At 39.6% G+C, this 25,263-nt stretch overlaps 7 protein-coding genes and 1 long non-coding RNA gene across 18 annotated transcripts in view; 2 read left to right on the forward strand and 6 right to left on the reverse strand.

Moving 5' to 3' along the window:
* Nucleotides 1–1,300: 1,300 nt before the first annotated feature.
* LOC105277010 (C3 and PZP-like alpha-2-macroglobulin domain-containing protein 8) lies at nucleotides 1,301–6,024 on the reverse strand. 2 transcript variants are annotated; one of them, XM_011335118.3, is made up of 6 exons: nucleotides 5,605–6,024; nucleotides 5,054–5,208; nucleotides 4,753–4,892; nucleotides 4,457–4,581; nucleotides 4,231–4,376; nucleotides 1,301–4,005 (listed from the first exon to the last, which is right to left on the reverse strand). In XM_011335118.3, the coding sequence occupies exons 2-6, from the start codon at nucleotides 5,061–5,063 to the stop codon at nucleotides 3,515–3,517; spliced, it is 912 nt and encodes a 303-aa protein (XP_011333420.1). In that variant the 5' UTR covers nucleotides 5,064–5,208; nucleotides 5,605–6,024; the 3' UTR covers nucleotides 1,301–3,514. The 2 variants fall into 2 exon arrangements, with proteins under 2 accessions (XP_011333420.1, XP_011333421.2); XM_011335119.2 differs by having other exon boundaries at nucleotides 4,740–4,892.
* A 493-nt stretch (nucleotides 6,025–6,517) lies between these two features.
* On the reverse strand, nucleotides 6,518–9,122 carry LOC105277009. Of its 2 annotated transcripts, XR_893519.3 has the most exons (3): nucleotides 8,992–9,122; nucleotides 8,437–8,530; nucleotides 6,518–8,211 (listed from the first exon to the last, which is right to left on the reverse strand). It is a non-coding gene; the product is annotated as an uncharacterized LOC105277009 (long non-coding RNA). The 2 variants fall into 2 exon arrangements; XR_893518.3 differs by having other exon boundaries at nucleotides 6,518–8,530.
* On the forward strand, nucleotides 8,043–9,980 carry LOC105277008 (probable serine/threonine-protein kinase clkA). The gene is made up of 3 exons (XM_011335117.2): nucleotides 8,043–8,177; nucleotides 8,445–8,499; nucleotides 8,690–9,980. The coding sequence occupies exons 1-3, from the start codon at nucleotides 8,157–8,159 to the stop codon at nucleotides 9,835–9,837; spliced, it is 1,224 nt and encodes a 407-aa protein (XP_011333419.1). The 5' UTR covers nucleotides 8,043–8,156; the 3' UTR covers nucleotides 9,838–9,980.
* Nucleotides 9,981–10,105: 125 nt separating this feature from the next.
* LOC105277014 (lisH domain-containing protein ARMC9) lies at nucleotides 10,106–16,285 on the reverse strand. Of its 5 annotated transcripts, XM_011335124.2 has the most exons (16): nucleotides 15,845–16,285; nucleotides 15,502–15,663; nucleotides 15,301–15,430; nucleotides 15,138–15,211; nucleotides 14,738–14,968; nucleotides 14,417–14,652; nucleotides 13,939–14,311; nucleotides 13,697–13,867; nucleotides 13,369–13,617; nucleotides 12,922–13,233; nucleotides 12,723–12,850; nucleotides 12,419–12,503; nucleotides 12,107–12,348; nucleotides 11,199–11,266; nucleotides 10,719–10,749; nucleotides 10,106–10,476 (listed from the first exon to the last, which is right to left on the reverse strand). In XM_011335124.2, the coding sequence occupies exons 1-16, from the start codon at nucleotides 15,902–15,904 to the stop codon at nucleotides 10,353–10,355; spliced, it is 2,676 nt and encodes an 891-aa protein (XP_011333426.1). In that variant the 5' UTR covers nucleotides 15,905–16,285; the 3' UTR covers nucleotides 10,106–10,352. The 5 variants fall into 5 exon arrangements, with proteins under 5 accessions (XP_011333426.1, XP_011333430.1, XP_011333427.1 ...); XM_011335128.2 differs by lacking the exons at nucleotides 15,502–15,663; nucleotides 15,845–16,285 and having other exon boundaries at nucleotides 14,738–14,838; XM_011335125.2 differs by lacking the exons at nucleotides 15,502–15,663; nucleotides 15,845–16,285 and having other exon boundaries at nucleotides 14,738–14,913.
* Nucleotides 11,274–12,099, reverse strand: LOC105277013. 2 transcript variants are annotated; one of them, XM_011335123.2, is made up of 2 exons: nucleotides 11,894–12,099; nucleotides 11,274–11,809 (listed from the first exon to the last, which is right to left on the reverse strand). In XM_011335123.2, the coding sequence occupies exons 1-2, from the start codon at nucleotides 11,981–11,983 to the stop codon at nucleotides 11,366–11,368; spliced, it is 534 nt and encodes a 177-aa protein (XP_011333425.1). In that variant the 5' UTR covers nucleotides 11,984–12,099; the 3' UTR covers nucleotides 11,274–11,365. The 2 variants fall into 2 exon arrangements, with proteins under 2 accessions (XP_011333425.1, XP_019886443.1); XM_020030884.2 differs by having other exon boundaries at nucleotides 11,274–11,815.
* Nucleotides 16,286–16,291: 6 nt separating the features above from the next.
* Nucleotides 16,292–17,785, forward strand: LOC105277012 (alpha-ketoglutarate-dependent dioxygenase alkB homolog 6). The gene is made up of 5 exons (XM_011335121.2): nucleotides 16,292–16,489; nucleotides 16,721–16,897; nucleotides 17,047–17,154; nucleotides 17,291–17,389; nucleotides 17,461–17,785. Exons 1-5 carry the CDS (start codon nucleotides 16,442–16,444, stop codon nucleotides 17,716–17,718), a joined length of 690 nt encoding a protein of 229 aa, XP_011333423.1. The 5' UTR covers nucleotides 16,292–16,441; the 3' UTR covers nucleotides 17,719–17,785.
* Nucleotides 17,188–18,900, reverse strand: LOC105277011 (THO complex subunit 7 homolog). The gene is made up of 4 exons (XM_011335120.3): nucleotides 18,782–18,900; nucleotides 18,147–18,571; nucleotides 17,864–18,041; nucleotides 17,188–17,396 (listed from the first exon to the last, which is right to left on the reverse strand). Exons 1-3 carry the CDS (start codon nucleotides 18,789–18,791, stop codon nucleotides 17,865–17,867), a joined length of 612 nt encoding a protein of 203 aa, XP_011333422.1. The 5' UTR covers nucleotides 18,792–18,900; the 3' UTR covers nucleotides 17,188–17,396; nucleotide 17,864.
* Nucleotides 18,901–19,269: 369 nt separating this feature from the next.
* LOC105277016 (spectrin beta chain, non-erythrocytic 1) overlaps nucleotides 19,270–25,263 on the reverse strand; it is a 63,863-nt gene continuing 57,869 nt past the window's right edge. For 2 of the 4 annotated variants that reach the window (XM_011335131.3, XM_011335133.2), the window contains 10 exons: nucleotides 24,107–25,189; nucleotides 23,809–24,035; nucleotides 23,615–23,718; nucleotides 23,232–23,462; nucleotides 22,868–23,145; nucleotides 22,280–22,742; nucleotides 21,875–22,021; nucleotides 21,685–21,759; nucleotides 21,124–21,155; nucleotides 20,764–21,006 (listed from right to left, as the gene is read on the reverse strand). In XM_011335131.3, coding sequence (XP_011333433.1) covers nucleotides 20,764–21,006; nucleotides 21,124–21,155; nucleotides 21,685–21,759; nucleotides 21,875–22,021; nucleotides 22,280–22,742; nucleotides 22,868–23,145; nucleotides 23,232–23,462; nucleotides 23,615–23,718; nucleotides 23,809–24,035; nucleotides 24,107–25,189 — 2,883 coding nt within the window. Of the gene's footprint in view, nucleotides 21,007–21,123; nucleotides 21,156–21,684; nucleotides 21,760–21,874; nucleotides 22,022–22,279; nucleotides 22,743–22,867; nucleotides 23,146–23,231; nucleotides 23,463–23,614; nucleotides 23,719–23,808; nucleotides 24,036–24,106; nucleotides 25,190–25,263 lie in introns of all 4 variants that reach the window. The other 2 variants (XM_011335130.3, XM_011335132.3) reach the window with 2 other exon arrangements.

The following is a 25,263-nucleotide window of genomic DNA, read 5'->3' on the forward strand; positions in this document are numbered from 1 at the left end:
GATCAACTTGTTTTCATTCCGATCCTCTATACGACCTGTCAGTCTCGACTATCTTTCCAGATCTTACAGCTCGGCCAGCCTGACATTACATTCCTCCCCGAATGTCTCCAAATCGTCGGTTCACTCCACTTGAGTCCCTCCCAACCTCTATTTTTGGTTCACTCTTCTGAGTTCTTCCCAATGTCCATGTTGGTTCACTCCTCTGAGTCCTTCCCAATCTCCATGTTGGTTCACTCCTCTGAGTCCGTCCCGACCTCCATGTTCAGGCTTCACTACCGGCCAGCTGCTTCTCAACTCCCTCCTCTCCGAGGGGTAGCGGATTTTATCCCACTTCTGAATTGTAAGAGGCGAAAAATAACTAGGAGACTGCCTTAGATTTGAACTCGAACTCTCCGGGATCTCTGGTTCACACGCCTAGGTCTTAAGCCCGGTGTCCACGATGCTAGAAATCGGTCCGAGTTCTCGGTCCGAGAAATATGTAGCCAATCAACTTGCGGCTTTTTCGTAAAAGTGCAAGTTGGTTGGCTACATATTTCTCGGACCGAGATCTCGAACCGATTTCTAGCATCGTGGACACCGGGCTTTAGGCTGTACAGCCAATACTCCTACTTTTGTGATCAACTTGTTTTCATTCTGATCCTCTATACGACCTGTCAGTCTTGACTATCTTTCCAGATTTTACATATTTTCTAAGGACTTGTCAAACGACCCTCGTGTCCGTTGCAGGATGCTTTCTATCGGTATCGCTCGCTACATTTTAATCCGACTCGCATGGAATGTTACACCTAATTCGCAAATGAATTTTGCAGCGAATCACCAAGGAGCCAGATCAGTTGGCTGTTCAATTCGCGCGGAGTCCAAGCAAGAGTCCTCGCAAGGATAATTTTTATTCATGCCACTGGCTTTAATAGATGAACATTATATAATCTCAGGTGCAACTTGCCTGATCAGTTGCAATGGAATGTCAATCTAATGTTACGGGATTAATTCACAAGTCAAAAAACATTGTGTCATAAATACAATATTTATTTTTATCCATTCCACTGGATAAAAACGATCCTTGCGAGGTACCTTGCTTCGCTCTTACATTTTTCACACTGTCCGCTTAATTATTCTGTTTGCCTAGTGATTGTTGCTTGTACATATATACATACAGTTTCAATTTTGCATGACAAATATTGCCGGCAAGAATTGCCGGTATTTAACATTTGTGAGCGTGATCCGCAATCTTAACGATATACATACAACTGTGCTCACGTGTGTCCAACATACGAAAATAGCTGTGAAATCTTGAATTTGATTATACTTGTGTAATCATTATAAATAATGGCATGTTACGAGAGAAATGAACAATCGTTATTACACTGTAACGTACCGAGAAGACTTAATGTACCTTAACACTTACATTGTGCAACAATGATGTAACAACAGAATACGCTACTATACATTAGCGTGTATGCGTAATGTGTGTTAAGAAATATATATAGAATGTGTCTCTCTCACAAAGTGGTCAATTTGGTGAAACGCCTCAAAACAATTTTTTTATTTAAAAGAAGGCCTACTTTCATTATTTATTATCCGTATTGTTATCTATTTATTTTCGTATTATCCATCTCAGAATTAAGATACCGCTCTTTAAAATGATATTCTCTATGTCTGATACTCTTTAAGGTATCACATTACATCACATTACGCAAAACATCTGGATACTTGCATCACAAAAGTATTTAAAATATCTTCACAATCATTACGTGGAAAGTCCTGCTCGCTATTTTCTTTCTTAAACGGAGAACGTTTCTCTCACTTATTCCCGTAAGCGTTCTCGGGAAGTTTCAAGTTTACAAACTATACATATTCACGCCTCTCCATCTCCAAATGTACAAAACAAAAGCTAGTTACATTTTGGATTTACGTTCACACGCGCAGTAAAGAATTTTTTTTTAAATTCTCGCCGCTCTCCGCCGAATGAATAGTTACAATGCAGTTGCTTACTTACTAGAGAAATTTACATCGCGTTCTTGACGTTAATTACATTTGTTATTTTACAAGTTACACATACATTTTTACACGTTAACAACAGAAACGGGAAACAGTGGGGACTCAATTTGCAAAGATCACCCTACGGAATATTTGTGCCGCCTTGCTGCTCGTAACACATTTTACACAATTGAGCTTCTTAGTCGCGTGACAGAAACAGAATCGAGCGCTCGACGTAAAGAGAAGCATTCGCTACCGATTCTACGATACTTCAGATTATCTACTAGTAATCTAATATTAATCTATAGGTAAACGTGCGTGCCTTCCTACGGTTCGTGTCGTTCCCTCGTCAAAATTCGCTTATTATCATATCACGATACAATAGATAAAATATTAGGATTCTGTTTTACAACACTTCAAATTGGCCATTCGCGGATTATAATCGTAAAACCCTGAGTAGTCACTAAATTAAAGGAGTACATACAACTAGCATCGCACATGATTAAAGAATCTACAAATAAATACGCTTCACGTATCCGCGGAATACTGCACTGATAAATATCTTCTCTTTCCTAAACGATTTGCGATTTGTACTGCGAAAAGTAAACCTCGCGCGCTTGGCGGTTAGCTTGGTAAATGTTACTTATTATAATACATAATAATATAATACAATGATACAACGTGTAAATTATGTCGGTGGTCTTTCTCTATCCTTAGCGAAATCATTTTCACCCAGTTTTGCGCGTTTACGTACAGGAATGGGAGAAAAGAAACCAACACCATTCATAGTAATAATCTTTCACGGAATACCGATAAAAAAATACATCTTTGAGTTGCGCTCGTCGTAACAGTACAGTTAAGTCATAGCTGTGGAGGTACGGTCATTATACAATTATCGTACAATGGCATGTAAATACGCTGCATTAAAATTGGAATTGGTGCGCGACCAAAAGGAGACCAATTCCAATAAAGATATTTATTGGCAAATGGTTTCTTCCTATTCCGACCCATTCTACGTCTCGCAATTAAATTGCCTTTTTAGTTTCGCATCGATTTAATTCATTCCTATTATTTTAATTGGAATTGCATGCGTGAATTTTGTCACGCGAAAAGTAGTTTACTATTATATATTTCTTTTCTTCAGTGATTGAATTAAAATAGAATTAGAATAAAACTCATTCTAGAAAATCATTTTACATTTTTTAAACACTGATAGCTTATGAAAGACAGTAGATTCACTGAAAGAAATCTTGATTCCACAAGTATCGCATTGTATTTTCTTTCGAAATCTCCGTGAGGTTATTATAATTAATTCAACAAATAATCTAATAATTTCAACGAAATCTGAATAACGAATCACAGAATCTAACGTTCTCTCTAATTCAGTCCTCGCGAATGTTTTCAACTGACGCACGTAACTCCGATTGGAAATCTTATCGAGAGGCTCGAGATCACATCTAATTATAGCACGCGGAAGTACATAACGTCGGCGTGAAAAAATAAGATACACTTTGCTTGATGAGCTGTCTGTGTCGCTTTACCTCCCGATACACTCGACTCCGTAGTTGTCGTGTATGACCAAGGCCTCGTACTCCAAGTAGGGCATTTCCTGGCCGTTCAGCGGTACATAGCACACCTGGTGATTCGGTTGTATCTTGCCGATATGGTAGATGCCCTCGTGCAGCACCCTACCGATAAAAAGGGCATAGCCATCCTCGGTCTCGCCGGCAGGCAGGGCATGCAGGGGCACGCTGCCCTCCCAGGACTTCACCCAGCTCACGTCTTTGCCACAGAGCACCTGGAAATCCCGCTTTTCGTGCGAGTTGCCGCCCCACGCGAGGGTGCAGACGTTATCGCGGATACCACCCGGTGTCACGGTGCCCTGATGATGCGCCCGGCCGACGTACAGCCCGTCCTCCGACGCCATTACTGCGTTCCGTGGTAGTCCGAACGCTTCGTTGAAGTCTACCCAGAAGTGGCAAGTGTCTATCAGCTGCTGCCTGATGGCTGGAGACGTGAACTGGCATTCTGGGGATAGTGTGAATTTTTTTATGTTAGTATAGGTAGAAAAATAGAGAAGTAGAAGAGCTTTAGAAAATTCATGGTAATTTTTCCTTGTGGAGGATTTCAGTTAATTAATAAGTAAGGAATTAATGTGTGCTTGCGATGCTTAATTGTTATTTACTAATCTCATTAATCTTCAAAAATTGAGACGAATTCTACAACGGAATGCAAAAGTATGAAGTGATATACCTTCGATTATCCATTCTCCGGTTGCACCCCAAGCAGTACTAACTCCTATATAATTTATAACAAACGGGCTCCTGTCCTTGTAAGACATGAACGGTATGACAAACTCGTCATCGCGGCTAACACTTAACAATCCATCGCAAGACCACCTGTAAAACAGAATCCAATTGAAGCGAGAAAGATACATATATCTGCATTTATCTTGAATAAAAATCTATAGTTTTCTTACTGAATAAAAATATCACACATCTCATCAGGATTCAAAATGTCCTTGGTGTCTGCTTCTGCCACATCCGGCTCTACGTTGTTCCTTTTTATCGCTGACATGGTATTTCCCCATCCTCCAATAATAATCTACAGCGTAGAATATTATGCATTGCACAGTAATGTACATCGCACAGCAGAGTACTTTTTAAAATTCTTGTTAAAAATATAAAATATAACAGAGCCACAGAAAATATAGAAAAATATATAGATCCACATGGACCTTGCAGAAACAAATTACCACACACATTCAACATATACCTCGTACACGTTGGAGTCACCACCGAGATGCGTTCGTAAGGCAATCCTTGCATCGTGACTAGCTTTAATGCCTAGACTCACGTTAGACTTCGTGATGGGTATGTAGCGATAGTCGAGACTATCCGCTGTGGTAATCCTGACTGGAATTACATGTTGATTAATACACGTGGCACATGTGGACGATAAATTGTAACTATTTCTTGTCGCGCATGGAACGTTTACACAAAACTGAGTCGCTTTAGGCGTTTCTACTACTGGAAGAAGTCTTTCAGATGAGACTTGAAACAGAATTTGTACTTACTCGGACCCATGTCTTCGCAATCTCTAGAAATCTTCCCAAGGACGTGAGTCAACGTTAAAATGATTCATACCAGTCGTATATCGCTCGCACTCGCGTGCCGCCCACCGCTTAAATTTTCGTTGAATCGTTATCTCTCATTATCTCACCGTTTATCACTTCAAACAAACCAAGAAAGAGTTACGTTAAAATTTTATGTGAATGAACTCGCTATTGTATGTTCGCTGCGCATTAATTTATCGTGTCAGTAGCATGAAGTAACATTTTGTTTACTATATCTCTCTCTCTCTCTCTTCCTCTCTCGCCTAACCCCTCTTCCCGAGAGGTGCTTCGAGGGAAACGGTGTATATCAAATGTATTCACGCACAAGATACGCATGTAATCGCGTAAAAAAGCACGTGTACAACGTCGTCATCACAAGCAATCATGTGAATTCTCGAATTTCCGGAAGCTTCAAGTGACCGATCGAAGTGACGTGTCCATAGTTTCGCGAAAGCTTTCGCGAACGACGCAGCGCGAGCTTGGAGCGTGTGCACAGCTTTGGACATAGTTACCGAGACAATCGCCCTTCCCGTGTTGATCGCTCTCCCAAGAACTCGTGGCAAAGACGGTTCTCGCACGGTCCCTCTACGATTCACCGAAGGGCATGATAGCTGGATCGCTGCTTCCACGGGGACGTTCCCGGCGTGGCGGTTCACAAGGAGCGGCTTGATCCGCCGCCGATCGTATCGATGGGACGCGATCAGATGACCGTCACGGCCGCGCCGTGCAGAGAATCACGAATCCGCTGGTCCCGTGCCGACGGCGATTCGCATCCCGCACCGCTCCGCACGGCAGACGTTCCGCTTCTGTCAGAATGCCAACGACGTCGCGACTCCGCGCGACGTATCGATACTTTCATCTCGACGTCCCGGCGATAACCTCCAGCATCGATACCTTCTGTTTGCCGCTTTGGGCAAACATTGTATCTCGAGTAGGAAATAGATCTTCAGATTTGTACGTGAAATTAAATGTCCGACGAGTTGTTTTCGAGTTCCGTCGTCTCGTACACTGGATCTTCATTCAAAGATACGATCTGATCAATCGCTTTTCATTTCAGGAGGTCATAGTTTTACTTGCGTTGACGTCAAGGAGAGTACAGCATGCCTGGAATTAATTGCACTCGACTTTCCATTCAGATTTTACTTTCTGGATTCTCTGTCACGCGCGCGAGCACTCACGTTTCCTGTGAGCATCGATAAATTATCTAATTGTTAGTCACTGAAAAGGAATTTAAACATATATACATATTTAATAATAGTAATGTGCTATAAAGATTAAATCAGTTAAGCAAATTCTCTCTCCCTCTCTTTCTGTTTTTAATTATATCTAAACTTTATTTTTACTTATATATATGTATAAGTAAAAATAAATTATAATATAATTATATAAATTATATATATAAACTATTATTAATTAGTTTTTACATTTTGTTTCGTGTCGATTTTAAATTTAATGTACTTCTATCGTTTTTTTTCCATTTTACATCACATGTTATCTGCGTGCTAACACCGAGTAGAACACATGCAAACCGATGGAGACATTGACATTTATATTCAGGTGCCTGAGTCACTGCTGTTCAAGCATCTATTGAAATACATCTGATTAACTTGGGATCACTACGCGCTTGAATGAAAACATGCACGTGCGTGCGCAGAAAGTAGAAAGCATTAAAAAGGACAGCTGACAGTACTGTAAACGCAGAGTAGATGCATATAAGTACAATTTTACGTCAAGTACTATTCCGACTTCTGCGATTAAGGGATCGTAATTTTCTTTGCTTCGCTTGCGAACTTTCAAGCTGGATATATGAGCACGATACACGCCTACTTTGATAATTGTATGCATTTGCGCATCGTTCCGAGATTACTCATAAATGTATCCTATTTTTCGATCTCGTATTAAGTAATTGCGTGCTTGCGATATTATTAAAGAGAAATGCTATCAATGTTACATAATTTGACATATAATATTTCTTGATTAAAGTAGAACTCTGTATTAAGAATTTTTAATATAAAGCATTAATTAAAGCGTCGTCCAGTGAAGATAATGAAAAGAAGATTAAACGTTGGGTTGAGATGTGACGCTTTCTAAAGAAAAATGGTAAAAGTTGCAACCCGCTAGAAATAAAAATTCTCACGTTAGATTTGTTACACTTAAGGGAACAACGAAAAACTTTCTTTTCTACATAGCAGCATTGTTATTCAGGCAGGACTCTCGATTTACGTGCGTATGCAAAATACGACTAAAATATCTGTCGCCGCTCACGAATTTCAATGAGTCCAACTCAAAATTTCCGTATCTAGTAGATATTCGCGGAAGATTAAATCCGCGATCACACGATTCGCAGTTAATGTGATATCGCGTGGTGATATCATTCGACAAAATTAAAATCAGTAAATTTTTAACAAGAAATTATTTTAATCGCACTGCAAGGTCTCATTTTTCATCACTGTTAAATATAGCGACATTCTTAAGATCGGAAATGGCACGTGCTGAAGGCCACCAATTAACTTTCAGGTATTGCATATTGATGACAGTGGCAATTATAAAGCAAAGTATGCAAAGTATCGTGTCACGAGCGTGACCAAGGAAATGTCTGTTCTCATGCGCGACGCGGTTACTGTGCCACGCAATCTCATTGTGATGTAAAGCACCGTGATATACAGCTAATTATTATAATAAAGCTATGAACGGCTCCTCGTAGATCCGTTTCATAGGACCCTGTGGTGTAGATAGGTAGGTCACAAATATACTACTGTTTCCCGTAGTTCATCGCGCGCATAGTCGTGCAGAGAGGCGACCCATTGCTTTCCCTGTAAAAGTGAAGAGCTAAATCAGGTTGACTCGTTTCTCTCCGCTCTGTATGGTCGGATCCCGACCAATGTCACATCAGTATGTGCGCACCGAGATCGCTTTTACCTTTTCGTCAAGCGAGGGAGTGGGTCGCTGGGGGTATAAAACAGAAAACACCGCTTTTGCCAGCCAATATGTGTGTAGTTCCATTTTGGTAGGCAACAAAGATCCATCAGTTCTTGCGCGGTAGACGTTGAGCTTTCCTCGAGTCATGAGAGTCAGCATGTTGCTAGTAAGTAGACATATCAGTAATAGTAGATGTCAATCTATAAATGAAAACGATATTTTTGAGTAAAGAGAGCAATTTCTGTGAAAATTTTATTGTCTTACGTTAATTTTGAAGGGAAGTCACACATTGCTTTGCTTCTGTGTAAAATTCTTACTTGCACGTATAAATTTTAATAGTATAGATTTGTCTTGGGAAAAAAACAGCTTTTCGATAAGTTTCTATATTAGAGCTTTCATCAATTAGATGCTCATGAAGTGATTACCTTTTTAGAATGCAGTGATAATTTGCTGTATGATAGTTGTGAATGCGGAGCCACCTCTCAACAGTACGTATTAATAAAGCCTCGTGACTGCTTCCTATACGTACATTTTCATTAAATCTTTATAAATATTTATTATTAATTATTAATTTAATTTAATATTATAGGTAAGATAAACATGAGATACACGACTAATGCAATATCGAATAATTTAGTCAAATGTTTGTGTTTCTATCGAAACATCATTCCATTGTAGGCTACTCTACTTTTACGGGAGACAGCAATGTGTACGATTACAGTAACTCTGTTACCAATACTGGCTACTTAGGATCCAAGGATGGCTATCAAAATATCGAAAGCTTCTACGGTGCCGGAGACGCCGCAAACAATCATAAATTATCCAACCATATCAGCAGCCATTCGCTAATCAATGCCGCTAATCAAGGAAACATCGGAGGTGACGCGGAAAACAATTATAACGGATACTCCGCAAACAATCACGGAAGTGAATACGCAGGATACTCCAACACGTACGAGAATTCTGATAGAGACACTTACGTTTTATCTACACGTGCAACGCCCACGTCGTTCAGGGGATACTCTGGTCACAGCAATAACGAGGAGCCAGCCTTCAACGCGTACTCGAGCGGTTCCGTTCGCCAGGATTCCAATTTTGCCCAGTACAGCGGCGACAACAAGAGAATACCCGCTTACTCGAGATACTCCAAGCCTGTACTAGAAAATTATCCGGAGGACTCCGCCGACAGCGATGCCCAAGGATATCACGATTCCTCCGACTCTCCCGGCTACTCGGACGGTGATCAGTCGACGTATCCCCGTTACTCGCCGGGCGGCCCGATCGGCGAGTACTCCTTTGGAAAGCAGAAAGGTGGTCCATACGGCTTCAAAGACCGCAACAAGTACGGCGATGCCCACTCGGCGGCGTCCGAAATGCGTTACACGCGAGGAAACGCGGGGCGTGTGAGCCATAATCGCGACGTTTCATCACACCTGTCGGATTCTAGACCGAGCGGCCAGTTTTTCAACGCGCAAGGCGTGTCATCGGGAAAACCGAATAAATACAGTTACAAGTACCTGTCTCGCTACACTCCGAATAGCGGCGTGAGTTACTTGTTGCGCGAGCGCGATGCTTATTACGCTCCTTACGGTAAGGGCAATGGGAAAATCTTGATAATTAAAGAAAGCAGGCCCAGTCACGCTCACTCTGAGTCGTCTTACGGCGACAACGGTGGTTACAGGGGCAAGAACGGTGGTTACGCCACCTTGTCGAATTTCGATAGATATGGTGGTAGTAGTAATAATTATGACGACGGTCCCACTATGCCCAGACGGTACAGGTACGCTGTTGGTCCTATGGTCATCCAGAGGACTGTTTATTCTTGATTTGTTTGGCGTAAGATTGTATTTAAAAGATGTAACGCGTACACGTAAATGTTACAGATTTGTATATATATTTATTTTATAAGTATCTTGATGGGAAGCTGCTTCGATATGTTAATCAGAATAAAGACGTTAATTGTTTTATATGTGTTGGAGTGGACGTTCAATATTTCCTTCAATATTTTCCTTTCGATCGCACGAGAATAGAAAATTGTGGATATGGACACGTTATTAGAAGAAGTATTTTTGACAAGTTACAAGAGATTCTCCAAGAAATCTTTCTTTATTTTATATAAATCTAAAACATATCATATACAGCATAAAATGATTTATATATATATATATATCCATTTATTAAATGTCAGACTGAAAATACGTTATTTGTGATAAACACATTGTAAAAAGAATACTGTAATCCCGTATATAATGGATCTTAAAAGTTGCAGTTCGACGATTTTTATATAATACAATAAGTCTGATATTTTAATTGTACTTTTTAGAATTTTTCAATATAATGTTCACGGAGGTGTCCTTGATAATTTAGGCTTGGCCAAGAATGCTTCTGCTTCTTCTTTAACAAGTTCTGAATCATTTTTCCATGTAGTATCGTTAACTACATTGCTATCGTAATTACTAGTATACCTACAATTAATATTGTTAATAGACACTGAAGTCAGAAAGTAAGTAGAAATAGTAATAACAAGCGATATATATAATTTATTCAACATTTTAATTCGGTATAAAAATATTATAAATTATCATCAAATATGTGATATGTATGTATAATAATCAAATAATACGAAATATGTGCTTCAACAATACGAATAAATATCCAAAAGCTGTGAGAAGTGCATTGTAACATGAAGATATAAAGTATTACTCACAGCGATGCTACACTGCTGAATTTCTCCGTTTCTGTAAAATTAAATTTATAATTATTCGATTATATAATGCAAGATAAAACATTAATTATATTGTTTATTTCTAGTTAATTTTTATTCTTCATAGTAAGAAAGACTTGCATCTGTTAATTTCGGAGTAAAAATAAGATATCTTGAATCATTATTCGAGACAAATATTTCTTAAATAACTATAATACGTTTGTCATCTGATTAATATTTATCTAAAACAAGAGAGAAAGAGAGAGAGTGTTTTTATCACTTTCGTTTACGTGCACCAATTTTTCCAAGCTTTTGCACGTTGCAAAGAAAGTCGCAAAGCTTTCACTGAATGTTACTTGAGAATTATTCTCTTAATGTGCCAAGTCATTTTTAAGTCGGTGTTCGTGTTGTAAACCCGCAGTGGGTGTTTTATTCCGAACAAGTTGCTAGTGAGTCAATAGTTAAAACGGTAAAAGTGCATACCTGTTTGGCTGTTCTCGCGGACAGACGCTAGGGTCATAGAAGACGCTGCTATAGTTTCACTGCTGTCTCTGTAAAACAATATTTGTTAATCGCAAAAGAGTTATTTAAATTAATAACTGTATTATACGTGGGATTTTACACGTTACTTTTAGCTGAATTTATTTAAATTACTTAATAACGCACTTGGAAATCTGATTTTCATACAAATAAATTGTATCATTGGATGCCATTCTTTCAGATAAATTCTGTTTGAATGATTTCACGGTTGTTGAAGAAAGTTTTTCTAATTTTTCTTTTCTTCTGAATTTTCCATCATGAAATTTACTTGTATCAACTCTGTTTTCCGATGCGTGTAATTTTAATCGGTTATTTCTTGAATTTATTTTTGTCTTAACATGATTGTCGTCATTAAATTTATATCGATTATTATGATCCATGGTCGTATTTGATGTCCAAATATCGTCTAATATAGCAAAACTTTTATTTTGACTTCCGTCTACTCCGCTTTCGTATTTCATAATGAAGGAAGATTCAGTATCGATGGATTGCCTTGCAATACTTTGAACTTTATCTACCGAGAATCGTTTACTCGTGCCGTTTCTAGGAATACCCTGTTTCTTAAAAGTATCGTCAATGTCTTACATAAATGTTAGTCGTAGCAATAAAAATATACTATGAATCCAATGATATTATACCTTGAAGGAAGAATTTGATAAATTTAATATCTGTTTAGCAAAGGCTGCTTGTTTCGTGCAACTTTTTTTCGGTAGCATCTTATTTTTCATCTTGACATTATATCTATATCTATACCATCAACTATACATTATTGTACGAAATTAATCTTCAAGTTTTCGTATATAAAAAGGGGGGACAGTAATTTAGAGATGTATAATGGATTCTGTATATACCTTAGTGCAGGATATGACGTGTGTTTACTATGGACATGATTATTGTGTCCAGTATCGCAAAATTCATTAAGATTTGTTGCAGATATTGTTTGTAGAATTGTATCCGTATTTATAGCGTCCTGAGGAACTTTCGAAGAGACGCTGTAACACATTGCAAGCAACGTTTCTCCGTTCAGTTCTCCGACATAATTCTGCAGTGGGTCGTTTTCGTCTACTTCGTTTTCCAACACATCCAGTTCTTCCTGCGGAAATTTTTCAATTTAAAAAATATTCGCGTATACGTATGATGTATTCATTGCACGTTATACTTACATTGTCATCGTCCCCGGTCTCATCATTCTGCGGTGTGTTAATAATCTCCCGCTTTTGTATCTTCAGTACATGATCCAAATGTTTCCTTTCGTATCAAAATTTGTTTAAAAAACGGGAGAGATAAAAGAAGAAATTTATTGTATTTAATTAGTTTTAGCAAAATGTGGGCAATATTGTAAATATCAAAATAAAGAATTATGGGTGTAATGTAAGATAACTATTATATAAAAATTATATAAAACACGCTTTCAAGCGATTATTTTTGTAAAAACTAGAATTTCAGTATTTTTCTCACTAAAATTACCTTATTTCTGCAGTTTTTTTATTACCAGCAAAATCCGATACGTTCATATGTTTCGTTCTCTTTGCTTCCTCGCTGATTACGGGGTTGTTCAGAAAGTTGTTCAGCGCTCCGTTAATGTACGGTAGTGACTGGTAAACGACATACAAAATGTTGCTTTTCTCTATACATTTTCGTTAAACATACGTGCAATTTTACTCACAGACGCATGATCTAACGAAAGTAGGATGAGCAAGGTGGAAACGAGTAGCGGAGCTATCTTGGACGCTCTCGCCTGCGCTAACCGATGTAACGACAGGTTCATTAACAACGCAGTAGCATACTCGAGTCGGTATAGATTCATAACGCGATATTTATCGTGTAGGTGATTGATCAGCCATTCCAGCAAACCGCTTTCTATCATGTATATCCGTTGCTGCCTGCGTAAAGATAGCTTCTGCAGCATCGCCAGCATCATGTCGCATCCGAAAGGATCCACGCCGTCGACGTAGTTATTATCCAGGCAAGCAAAAGTCTGCAATAACGAAAGAATCATAATTAATTTCGTGGTCTCGGATGAAATGTTCACGAAACGAAACTTATCTAATGTTACGAGCGACGTGCAGATATTTGCAGATATTTATCATTAATTTGCGTTACAAAAGCGTACCACGTTCACGACAGTGGATCCGACCGACAGGTAATCTCTGCCACATCGGAAGGATGCCAGGGCATTCAACAATCGCGCGGTGAACTGCTGTAGAAGATGCCTCGCGTAAGCTTCTCCCGCAGTCAGCAAGGACGGCAGAACCGGCTTACCGTTGTCGCTGGCGATCTGTCCGTGAAGACCCAGCAAGTCGCGGCTTATGAATTCGTGCAGGACCTCGTCCTGTTCCGTCGACTGCGCCAGCGTTATTTTCTAGAAATATATGAATGTTATTTATGGATAGGGGCATTGATACTGTTGATTCGTTTGCGCGCTGATCTTTTCAGCATACCCAGCGCAGCGCTTGTAGCAGCAGCAACTTCGTTTTCACGTCCCCGTTAAGTAGATGCAGCTTGATCTTCCTGTAGTCCAGCAGTTTCGGTGGTATCGGTACTGCTTTGATGTCGAGCTTGGGCAACGCGATTGCTTTTACGTCGGTGTGAGCGAATTGCAACAGGGAGGGCTGTCGAGAGTAGCGAAATATTGTAAAACAAGAAGTTTAAAGAGAAAGTTTTGTACTTTTTTTTCACTTACGTAGGAAGTCTCTCTTATGTTTTGATTGAAGAGATCCGGAAAGATCTTCATGCAAATCTCGAGGGTTCGTTGTATGTCGACGGCTTGGCCTTTCACCGAATTCTCGAGCGCTACCGTTAATTCCCCGGCGACGTCAATCAGCTTGTGATAGTCCGCGTGCAGCTTGTGAAATCTCCCTTTTAGCTTCTCGTAATTCATATGGACGCTGCACAAGTGAGTCTTGGTTAATGCTAGCTCCTGATTGCACTGCATCAACCTCCTGTCCGTCTTTTGCAGCCTCAGTAAACTGCGAACGCTTTCTCCCGGATTCAGGGTATCTTCCCGCGAATTGTTAATTGCTATCTGGTCACCAGTAATGCGCGTTTGTGTGCTCCTGCAAACAGCAATTTACGATAATTGGAATCTTTCTATTAAAATACCGGAGGAAAGGCGCGCGTGTTTGTGCGTATGATACATTTATAATGTTTATGTATTTTACTTTGATTTCAAACTACGATTTGTCTCATGAGAAAATCCGTATTGCTCCTCATCATTATGGTCGTCTTCCAGAAATATAGGTATATCTCTATCGTTTGGCACAATCGGTACATTATTCTTCCTAATCTTATTCAGTACAACGTCAGATTCTGCAGCTGTCGCTTTCGTTGTAGAAATTCGTACCGAGTCCTGCGACTGCGTTTTGTCAACCTCCGTATTGTTCATGTCGATCAAGTTCTAAGGATTTCATATTTGGAATTTTAAGCGAACGGATATATAAATTCGTGGTCTGAGTTATTCTATCGCAATTTTTGTTTCTTACTTGTCTATAATTCGTGATAAATGAATTCAGATTCCTCGTTAACTCGTCCAACCAACATTCTTCGAGGATGTTGGCGTAAAGAGTGTCCGCGTAAAAATCCTCTATAAACGGTAGAGCATAAAACGGTTGCAATTCCGTATCATGTTTTAATTCCTTGCCGTCCCCACTCAAGTAATCTTGCAATTGTTTCATGCTGTTATTTATACGTTTTTCGATTTCATTTGCATTGTTCTGTTCGTTATTAATAATATCCTTAGGCCAATTGCTTTTAAAACAATATTTCACGTAACATAACATACGGTAAATATCAAGGCAATATTAAATGTTAGCAGCAAAAAGAGTATTCGAAAAAGCAGAAATACAGAAAATAATAAAATTATTTATTCGAAAAGTAAGTTACCTCCTTGCAATTTTGTAAAATAGGATCTTTTTCTATCGAAGACGAGTTCCATTCTCCTGTTCTTGATGTTGGTTCTAATTTATAGTAAAAATTAAGAGTATCACGTACAATACATGAATTACTTATTGATATTGTAAGATATGTGTAACATTGTTCATTTTACCATATTCTTTATTCTGATGGGCATATAATTTGCGTTTGGGCAGCACAGCAAAATGCACGTGTAGGTAAAACGTTAGCTTCTTGTATTCCTCACATTGTTTAATGCTTTCGGGGAATAAAACATTCCACAACTAAAAAGAAAAAAATAATTTAGATAATGGAGTTACAGACATTTAATTCCATTACACAAACAACAGTTTACCTGAAAAAACGTCAGATAATTTCCAGTGTGGTAACAGAACATTAATTGAGCATAGAGATCTGTAATAGTGCCTAATTTGCATTGCAAATTCTGAAAACCCATTTTCGAAGCTTCCTTGATTAAGGATTCAGCGGTGCTGTCAAAATTATGATCCACAAGAAACTGCAAAAATATGATTACATAAAATCTTGTTTGAGAAAAATATATTCTACGTTATAATATTACAAATATATTAATTTAGAGTTATATTAAATTATATTATTAAATATATTTTATTATTTTATTAAATATATTATTAAATACACTAATTTAGAAAGCTATTACATTAAATTATTATTCGTACCTGATGGATTGCTCTAATATCTGTATCAGCCATTTGTTCCTCGTGAACGTCTCCATACATGCCTTGTATCGGTTTTGAAAATTATTAAACAGAGACAAAGATTTGACACGAATTGTTCTCGCGCGGACTCGAGTCGCCGAATGTGCCAGTTTAGGCCACTAATCGATTTCATGCAAATACATTTATCGATCAGCGGCACTGGAATAACAGCGACGTGTATTTCGAACCGTCGCAGCGGGGCAACGTTCACGATTAAAATTCGCGCTGTTGAACGCGGATGCGGAATACGAGCACGAGCTTGCACGAGTAGCAGCAACTTTTCTCACGGCGCTACGACATACGTACAACGGACTCGGCAATTTCCTATCGCCATGTGATTCACGGGCGAAAACAAGCGTTTGACGTTTACGAGCGACTGGGGCTTCCGTCCGCTGGTTGTCAGTCAGTTTCGTCAATTTTACACACGCTTCTCACGCACGCGCCGCACACACGCGTCCCTCTCAGCTGTCGCGGTTGTTTACATCTCACACCATCGTTCATCGATCGGCGAGATTGTTTTCCGCTCGCAAAAGTTGCAGCTTAGGGAAAGCTTGCGGAATGACCGAGCAGCAGCATTCCTCGTTGCAGGGCGCGGTTGTCTCGCAGGTCCATTCACGTTTATTGATTTGCACATCGCACGCTTATAGGTTATAGCTTATCAAGATAGACTCAAAATAATTCTATTCCGCCAGAGTAAATAATGAAAAATTCCTTAATAATGGATGGAATAATGAATTCCTTTAACCGATCTGGCAAATTTTATTAATTATTAAATACACAATATTATCTGTGTATTTAGTAATTTCCTTGTTCGTTTCGTTTCCTTATGAACCACAGATACCAGACACTGTGTGTTACATACCGAATTTCATCAGCGAGGAGGAGGAGACACAGATCGTAAAGTGTGTGAACAGCGTGCCGCAACCGAAGTGGACGCAACTGAGTCACCGTAGATTGCAGAATTGGGGTGGCATACCGCATCCCAAGGGGATGATAGCGGAAGAGATTCCCAGCGTAGGTAGTCAGGACGTGTGCCCTAGATTCGATTTAGAAGTAAAATAGTTGCAAAGTTTTCTATATTTCTGCGTAACAGCGTTTACCATTATCGTTAAATTAGTGTTGGGTACGTTGGCCATAAAGCATTAACATCGGCAATATTTTAGTGGCTCCAAAGGTACATTGATAAAGTAGCAGCCCTGAATACCTTCGAAAAGGGAATAGTGCCGAATCATGTTTTAATTAACGAATATCTACCTGGGCAAGGAATAATGGTACGTTGGAAATGAGAAATGAGAGGCGGTTGGTTATACATTACATGTAAATTATATTGATCTTCATAGTCAGTAGAAAACTGATATAGAAATATGTACATCGAGTAACCTTAAAAGATATTTTTACACATGTCAGGCGCACTCAGACGGTCCGCTTTTCCATCCCGTAGTGACTACCATCAGCTGCGGTTCCCATACACTCCTTGATTTTTACAAACGATTGGAAACGGCCGAGGTAGACACTGCAATATGCAATAAAGAACGCTGCTATGAAACGCTGCTACGTAATGTGCATTATTCTTGCAGCAACAACAACCCAAATTAGAATTCAGCTTGCTACTGGAACGCAGGAGTCTGCTGGTCCTGCGGAAGGACTTGTATCACAATTACCTGCATTCCATAGCCGAGAGAGACGTGGATAGTATATCAGAGGCTTCGATAAAAAATCTGCACATGTGCACGGAGAAGTTTACAGAGGGGCAGGCAATAAAACGTGGCACTAGGTTGTCTTTAACTATCAGGCACGTGCCAAAGACTAGTAAATTAAAGTTGAAAATTTTTTGATACGTTGTGAACATCTTTTGTATATTTTTTAAGAGATGAATTTATATTAAATAACAACGTTTACAGAATTTTATGGAATATCGTCTCTCTCTCTCTCTCTTTGTTGCCGCATATTCTGATTTATTATAAAAGAAAGGTGACTTACTTCATGAACCCTTGTACATGACCACATCCATGATCTCCGTGTCATTCTCGAGACTCAAATCCATTATCTCCTCGTTACACTCGTCTAGCATTCCTTGCAGAGAGTGTATGGACGATATGAGAACGTGGAACTGCTTGCGACGCATTTCTAACTTGTGTTCCAGCTGCTCTGATTTTTCCTACATGCAAAAGATTTCGTGATGGAACCAATTTTTGTTTTCAGCTGTTTTATATTATTTTTATGTTAGTTTTATATTATTATTTATATAAGTGTATTATTGAACCTTCAAACTGCCCAGTTCTTGTCGTAACGTGGCGAGCTTGATGTCCGTTTCCAATCGGTCCGGTTGCTCGTTGATGACTTTTGCTAATACGTCGTATTCTATGCGGTTCTTCCTCACGCGCTTGGCGTCCTGCAGCTCCGCCTTAGTGTTCTCTATTTCTTCTTTGGCTTCCTCTATTTGTATCTCGATTTCCTTGGACAGCGTCTCGTAGTTCTCCAGCTCCTCTCGACTCATGTTTGACACTAGTCTGGATTTCTTCTGTGCAAACTCGCACTGCGCCAACTGCGACAGCATCCTCTCGTGCAGTGTATTGTCCATGTCTGAGCTGTTGATCCATTTTATGAATGATTTCAATAGTATGTTGATCCTACGATCGTCTCCTGTACCATCGCCGTCTATGAGAAGCCGTCGGCGTATCACTTCCTCTGAAAATGGAAGTTTATATATTCAGTGGTGCTGATAAACAATTGAAATATCTCGATAATTATTTACTGAATATAAAACTGAAATGTACACACACATGCACGGTTAAGATTATTTTAATTATATATCTATCGGTTAAGTAATTTGATCCATTGTTTATTATTTTATATAACGAGGCCTTTAGAATCGAAGTATTCTTTAAAAAATATTACCGTCAGACATTCTGCAGAATATTTAGAATTTCTTGAGTAATATTCAACGTGTATGTTTACACGCTTCACTGTCACGCTCCATGCGCCATCTGAGCTGATTTGAGCCGGCACTTGAACAAGCCGGAAATGATGGCGCAAGCATTGCGGATAGAATGAGAAACTATAAGCCAACAAGCAGATGGTAATAGGAGAAATTTTTGGAGTTACGTGAATTTAATATTTAACAAATTTAATAAAATTACGACAAATGTGTAATATCGCGCGGAAAATGGGGATAATACGGTGAATTAAGAATTTTACTAATTTTTTTAAAACATATTTGTTGCTACATTTAAATAAAATTAATAGACTCTAATACCGATATTGAAATTTTGAGATAAAAATTATTATATATTACTTCTTTTTCCATAAGCACTTTTTAAAATAATTATTTTATCTTTCGGCCGTGGTTTTTCATTTGCGATCTGGTAATGATGCACGCATTGCTCTTTTATATATAATAGTACAATGTATTTTGACCTCCTCTCTCTGTAACTACATGCGGGACAGCGGTGACACACGCTTACATAGTACACGATTTTTAAACTGTATTAAATACACTTTACACTCTTCTCGTAACATTGCCATAATCGTAAAAATAGTATAACACTCGAGAATATAACATTTCTTTTTCTCTCTTCTTGCACGTCAAAAAATTATTACGTCTAACATAACTCTGGTATCTAATACATTAGAGGATCATTGGTCCCACATGTGGATCTTCTCAAAAATATAATATTTGCAACATATATTATGACATCTACAACTTAAACATTACGCCCACCTGGCATTTTCACGTCTCTGCTGATATTTTTTAACTTAAAAAAAAAGAAAGGAAAAAGATAATCTCCGAAAGTCATCCTACTACTTGAACTTCGTTTATAAAGTCAGGTACATCTCAAATAAACTCGGCAATGGTCATCTCATCTTTTTTTTTTACGGGATTATAATTTTTTATATTACAAAACGTCGTTGTGTGGTACTTTCATAAGCAATCAGTTCGTAAATTAATCAATGATAGACATTATCGTAGCAATTTAAGATTCGTCTCTTCGTAAGAGCTTATTAGATTCAGAAACTATAACGTTAAGTATCAAAATTTAATCATGATGAAGTTAATATATTTATATGGATTTGTTCTCTTTCTTTCTGGCAAAATAATTAAATTTTTAGTATAGCATTTTCAACTCTCTCATAGTCCCTAAGGATGCTCCTCTTTGTGTGGATTGCTTATTATTATATTAATATGTACAAATAAATAGTACAACTGTATATTTGCGTATTTAGTTTCACTATAGTATTTCTAACATATAATAATATTTCGAAATGTATTGTCTAACGTTAACAGTAGCGTATGGAAAGTATATTTCATGACAATTGACAGGATTTGCCAATTAATCCTCGGGACTATGATGGTTGATAAGCATTTTAAACTGTTGTGAACATATCTTTCCACCGAGATATCTTTGCGTATACAAGAAAAGAACAACTATTCGACAAGATCGGAAATTATTCTCAAATAATTTTATCAAATTCATATTTTCGACGAATATCGATTCCTAATTTAAATTTTTTATTTGTTGTCACATTCGCAAGCAGGAAGTTCAAACATTTTAATTAATTATTCATCGATCTTAATCGTGAACGTTCGAAAATTTGCTACACATTGATTCGCATTTGGTATTGTAGCGTAACGTCATTCATCATTATAATAAACATACGAATTGTAAGTGAAGTTACTGTAGCATTTACAGAAGATACTATATACTGTATAGATATTTCGCAAAAGCGCCGTGATACCGAAATCTCCGACAGTATCCCGGAGAGGCTTCGTTGTACGAGGAAGATCAGGAATTGTTTTGCGCCATTTTAAGTACGGTTTGCGATGGCTACAAAAATCGTCGTGCTACAAGCGCTCTTTGCGAAAGTTTCCTATGTTTGCGTTAGGATTGAGAGGGCTTCTTGCGTCTTCCGAATAGATTGCTCAACACGGAACTTCGCTTGTAGTCGCGGTCCTTCCGATTTCCGCCCGAGCTTTGCTCGCTTTCCGATCCGCTTTCTGACGCTCTTCTGCCATCCACTACCGTGATGTTTGGAGGAGACGTTTGCGGAGCTGCTGGCGGCGCAACATAAGGCGGTAACGATGTCGGTCTGCTTGCAAAAGCGTTATTTTGTTGTTGCATACCCTATAAAAAAATATCGTGAAAAAGATTTATTATTCAGGTTTATAAAGACATACAGCGGTTTGATTGATTTATTTTAATCTAATTTAATTAATATGTTTGCGAGAATGAAAGATTTACCTGTCTGATGTTTACTGGCACGTTCCCGTACGCTGTAACAGAAGGAAAATACAGTTAAGATATTTTTTTATTTCGTTAAATCGATGTCACAAGTATGGTGCAATGTTTAGTAACAAAATTCAGCTTTAACTATATAATAATTGTTATTGCACGCTTTACAATCATCGATTGTGGAATTAGTACTTGTTAGAAAGTTGAAGTGCAGAGATTTGCAGATTTGCAATATTAATAAATATAATTGAAGAAAATGCTGATGAACAAGTAGAATCATAAATAGAGGAAAATTGTTAGTATTAATATTTTTAGATTATGTATATAGTTTAAGCTTCGCTTGAAGATCGTAATTAATAATTTGCAATAAGTGTTTTTTGCTTGCCAAGCAAGCTGGCACAGACGCAGAAGAGAAAAAAACTTGATAAAACGCATGGACATGGGTGCGCGATGAAGAACAAAAGTGTAAATGTGACAGAAATGTGAAGTGTAGAATGATTTCATGCGGCTTTCACATTATCGATTGCTTCTTGCACATTATCGGAATGTGAACGCTCTGTAATGACTGACCAGGATCATGAGGAGTGTTCCACTGAGCCATTCTGGTTGGCGGAGGGGCACTCAATGGCAGAGGAGGTGCTAATTCTACAAAATGATGATGAATGTTCACGTGTCTATGGGATCTAGTAGAATATTTTCCTAAAAATTGTTCGATTCGCATCTCTCGATTTGATAAGATCAGAAGATAGCGACACTGTACCTTGATGTTGCATAGGGAGGTCCACGCTGCTCTGGCGGTGCCATATCGGCGGCTCGTTTGCCGTATACTGCCCAGATCCGTTGTGATTTAACGTTGCGCTACGTTGGTAGACGTTAGGCCTTCCTTGTTGCAAGTGATGTTCCACGTCTACACAACGACGTTTCATCAAAATTAATTTGTGCGTAAAATTACGGATTAGATTTACCGAATAAGATTATTAATTACGAAAGTACGCAAGATCATTCTAAATGAAATATAAGTAAAAATCAAACCAATAATTTCATCAAAAAGAAATTATTTTTAATTGTTTAAAGTTGTTTGTGACTATTATTGTGATCTTTGAAATTTACCGATATATTCATATTTATTTATTAATAAAAGATAAATCTAGTTTCTCGTGTGTACCGTTGCGCCTATACTGCATCATATTTTCTGAGCTAGGTGTTCGCATAGGGATGGGTGGAGGAGCGCCTCGTGGTGGTATGGGCGGTTTGTCGGTTCCCAGCATCGCCGAATTCTGTTGATACTGATCTCGTTGACTGGCCAGCTGCTCCTGTTGCATCAGCTGTTGCTGCGCGAGCAGCTGCTGCTGCCTGTGCATCTGCAGGAACTCCGTCTGAGTCTGCGGTTCCGATCTTTGCGATGCAAGGAATGCCTCGGCGTTCTGCGCGTCGTTGCGCCGTTGTTGATTCTGTCGGTGCATCTGCAGGAATTCTATTTGCACCGAGCTTGGCGGGTGTTGACCCGGCGAGGCGGGATCACGCCTGATCACGGAGTTCTTGCGCTCCATCTCTGGTGTGGAAGTGCGACTGCTACTGGTAGACGCGTTATCCTCCCCCGCGCTCTGCAGCCTCTGCAAACTTTCTTGCTGCGTAGAAAAGTGAGAAAATACACGAATTATTTTAGAATTCAAATTTTGCAGAATATTGAGACAATTAAGATTCTAAAAGTAATAACGCGTTTTAAGAGTTCACAAAAAGAAATTTGGCAAACCTTCTGAGACTCGTCATAGCTTAAAAGCTGTAAGCTCGGCGGCAGCTTCGCGTGGAACGATATTTTGTTAACCCAGTCTTCCATCTCTTCCTGACTCGGTGCCAGAAACAGGAATTCCGAGCCGTCCGTGCACTTCAGTCGGAACACGTTCTTCTTCTTCGTGTAATCGTCCGCTTTCTCGCATATGGCATTAAAAATGGTTATCGGAGCAGTGGCGGCTTTGCTTAACGAGAAGTCTTCCATGTCCTTGAAGAAGCATAGCAGCTGACCGCATAGAACTGGAATCATCGAGACATAAATGATAGATTTGCAAACGGAGATGCTTTACGTTGATCTAATTTTGTAAATAATTAAATTAAATTACCAGTGTAATATTGCTTCCACGATCGAACGGCTGCCTTTTTGCCGGCGCTTTGAAGCTCGTGCTTTCGCTCGAGGAGACCCTGGATTTCAACGGGACGCAAGGCATCCATGTTCTCCATTCGTTGCAGTTTCCTGAAGCTTTGCGTTCGTCGTCTGGTCGTGAAGCTGGGGGTTCGTTTTGGTTTCTTCGTGTCCACTTTCATGCTCTCAGCTCTCTTGATATCGGAAGTCGCTAAAGAAATTCGTACATATACGTCAGTATAATCACATAATTAATTAATAGAACCTCATCTCGGCAGAGGAATGCGAACAGATTCAAGATTTTATTTTCTTTGCTGTAAAGAATTATTATTGATTGATTTTTTTTACACAAGAGATGTATACCTCGTCTTAATTTTTCGCCGAACACATGCGATAGACCGTGAGACTTCTGCGGTGTCGCAGGTGCTGGTGTTTCGACAGCAGTTGCCCCCTTTAGCGGAGATAGCCTGGAAGATAAATCATCGTGCCATTAATTTTTTTACAACACTCGAAAAATATTATTTAGAATCATGAATTGTATTTCAAGTTTTACTCACATATTCGCAGACTCGTGTTCGTCGACAGAGCCGTTGATTTCGTCGTGTTGCGTGCGATGAGAATTGTCCAATAATCGCCTGCGTTCTTCCTCGCGTTTCCGTTCCTCGGTTATCCTCTGCACCTCTTTGCGTTTCCGTTCCTCGATCCTCGCACGTTCTATGCGTTCTTTCTCCGCTTGGCGAGCGGCCATCTCCGCTTCCTGCTGCTTTTGGAAGGCTTTCTCCAGCTACACAAAACGTTCGTGATATTAATTTTTTGCAAACAAGTACTTTTTATTCTTCATCACATTACACTTACCATTGTTATTCGTTGAAGCGCGCTGAATCTCTCTTCCTGCGCCTCTATGGTCTTCTCGAAATCCTCGTGCTTCCTGATTAATTCCTCCACTTGCGATATGCTCTCTCCCAGCTTTTCGTCCTGCAACATTGGCTCCCTGTTGACTATCCAGTTCTCCAAAGTCTCCGCGTCCCTCTTGAACAGCTGCGTGTCCAGATTCTGATCGTAAATGTGCCTCCTCTGCTGCCACGTGTCCTTCAGAATTTGTTGGCGTTGCTGCAGCACCGATATCTTATCCTCAATCTCCTTCGCCAGGAAATGCCCCTGCTTGATCAGACCCTGCCCGGTCCGGTAGAACTTCTCGAAAGCCTCCTCGCGTGTGTCGATCTCCGACTTGTACTCGTTGTGTCTGGATATCAACGCCTCGGCGCCGGGAACGTCTCTGGCCAGCTCTGGTGCTGTCACCTTGGCCACCATCTCGTTGATCCAGGATATCAGCTCTCTGTACTCGCCCAGGTACGCTTGCAACTGCTCCGCTTGTGCGAGTTTACTTCGCCTCTGCGCTGCCTTCTCCAGCAATTCGGCCCAGGCCGCTTCCGCCTCCTGATGCTTCACGTCAATGTGCACACGCGCGTCCGGGAACAGCTCGATCAACCTGGACGCCTCCTCCATCAGGCTTTCCACTTGCTCCTTCACAGCCGCCAAGTCGGTTTCGAATCCCTGATGCTTCCTTACCAGCGCCTGAATTGTCTCCAGGTCGTGGCCGTAGCCGTCCGAGCTGAGAGCAGCTTCCTTCTCCTGTATCCAGGAGATAGTCTCATCAGCTGTTCTATCAAACATGTGAACCTGCTTGGCGCCTGCTAATGCCTCCTGTCGAGCGTGCGCCAGTTCTTTCAAGTCTTCCCATTGTTGCTTCGTCTCGTCTATTTTCAAGAGTATCTTTTTCTTCTCGGGATTATTTTGGTCAATCAATCGCTGTCCTTGATCAAGCACAGCCGATACGCGTCCTTCACTGGTTGTTAGTCCCGCTAGGAAATTATCAAATATTTGGATCAGCAGTTCCACGTGCTCGACGTCACGGCCGTAGTCCTCCGATGCGGCAACCTAAGCAGTTTATTTAATTAGTAATTGTAATTTAATATTTTCGATATTATATTATCTATATCTGTTAACGTTAA

The sequence above is a fragment of the Ooceraea biroi genome, chromosome 3 (assembly GCF_003672135.1).
Source record: "Ooceraea biroi isolate clonal line C1 chromosome 3, Obir_v5.4, whole genome shotgun sequence".
NCBI classification, from domain to species: Eukaryota; Metazoa; Arthropoda; class Insecta; order Hymenoptera; family Formicidae; genus Ooceraea; species Ooceraea biroi.

Excerpts from the sequence above, each read along its gene's own strand:
- LOC105277012 (XM_011335121.2), top strand. The coding sequence starts at position 16,442 with ATGACCGAGCAGCAGCATTCCTCGTTGCAGGGCGCGGTTGTCTCGCAG. Across the intron at positions 16,490-16,720 it reads AGGGCGCGGTTGTCTCGCAG|ATACCAGACACTGTGTGTTA; the intron begins GTCCATTCACGT and ends TATGAACCACAG. Across the intron at positions 16,898-17,046 it reads TAGCGGAAGAGATTCCCAGC|TGGCTCCAAAGGTACATTGA; the intron begins GTAGGTAGTCAG and ends GCAATATTTTAG.
- LOC105277014 (XM_011335124.2), bottom strand. The coding sequence starts at position 15,904 with ATGTATGGAGACGTTCACGAGGAACAAATGGCTGATACAGATATTAGA. Across the intron at positions 14,312-14,416 it reads AATCGTAGTTTGAAATCAAA|GAGCACACAAACGCGCATTA; the intron begins GTAAAATACATA and ends TGCTGTTTGCAG. Across the intron at positions 12,349-12,418 it reads AGACCGGGGACGATGACAAT|GAAGAACTGGATGTGTTGGA; the intron begins GTAAGTATAACG and ends AAATTTCCGCAG.
- LOC105277013 (XM_020030884.2), bottom strand. The coding sequence starts at position 11,983 with ATGAAAAATAAGATGCTACCGAAAAAAAGTTGCACGAAACAAGCAGCC. Across the intron at positions 11,816-11,893 it reads TATCAAATTCTTCCTTCAAG|AAACAGGGTATTCCTAGAAA; the intron begins GTATAATATCAT and ends GATACTTTTAAG.
- LOC105277010 (XM_011335118.3), bottom strand. Across the intron at positions 4,377-4,456 it reads ATGTGTGATATTTTTATTCA|GTGGTCTTGCGATGGATTGT; the intron begins GTAAGAAAACTA and ends TCTGTTTTACAG. Across the intron at positions 4,006-4,230 it reads CGGAGAATGGATAATCGAAG|AATGCCAGTTCACGTCTCCA; the intron begins GTATATCACTTC and ends CACTATCCCCAG.
- LOC105277011 (XM_011335120.3), bottom strand. Across the intron at positions 18,042-18,146 it reads AAGAACTGGGCAGTTTGAAG|GAAAAATCAGAGCAGCTGGA; the intron begins GTTCAATAATAC and ends TTTTGCATGTAG.
- LOC105277008 (XM_011335117.2), top strand. The coding sequence starts at position 8,157 with ATGAGAGTCAGCATGTTGCTA. Across the intron at positions 8,178-8,444 it reads TGAGAGTCAGCATGTTGCTA|AATGCAGTGATAATTTGCTG; the intron begins GTAAGTAGACAT and ends TTACCTTTTTAG. Across the intron at positions 8,500-8,689 it reads TGCGGAGCCACCTCTCAACA|GCTACTCTACTTTTACGGGA; the intron begins GTACGTATTAAT and ends ATTCCATTGTAG.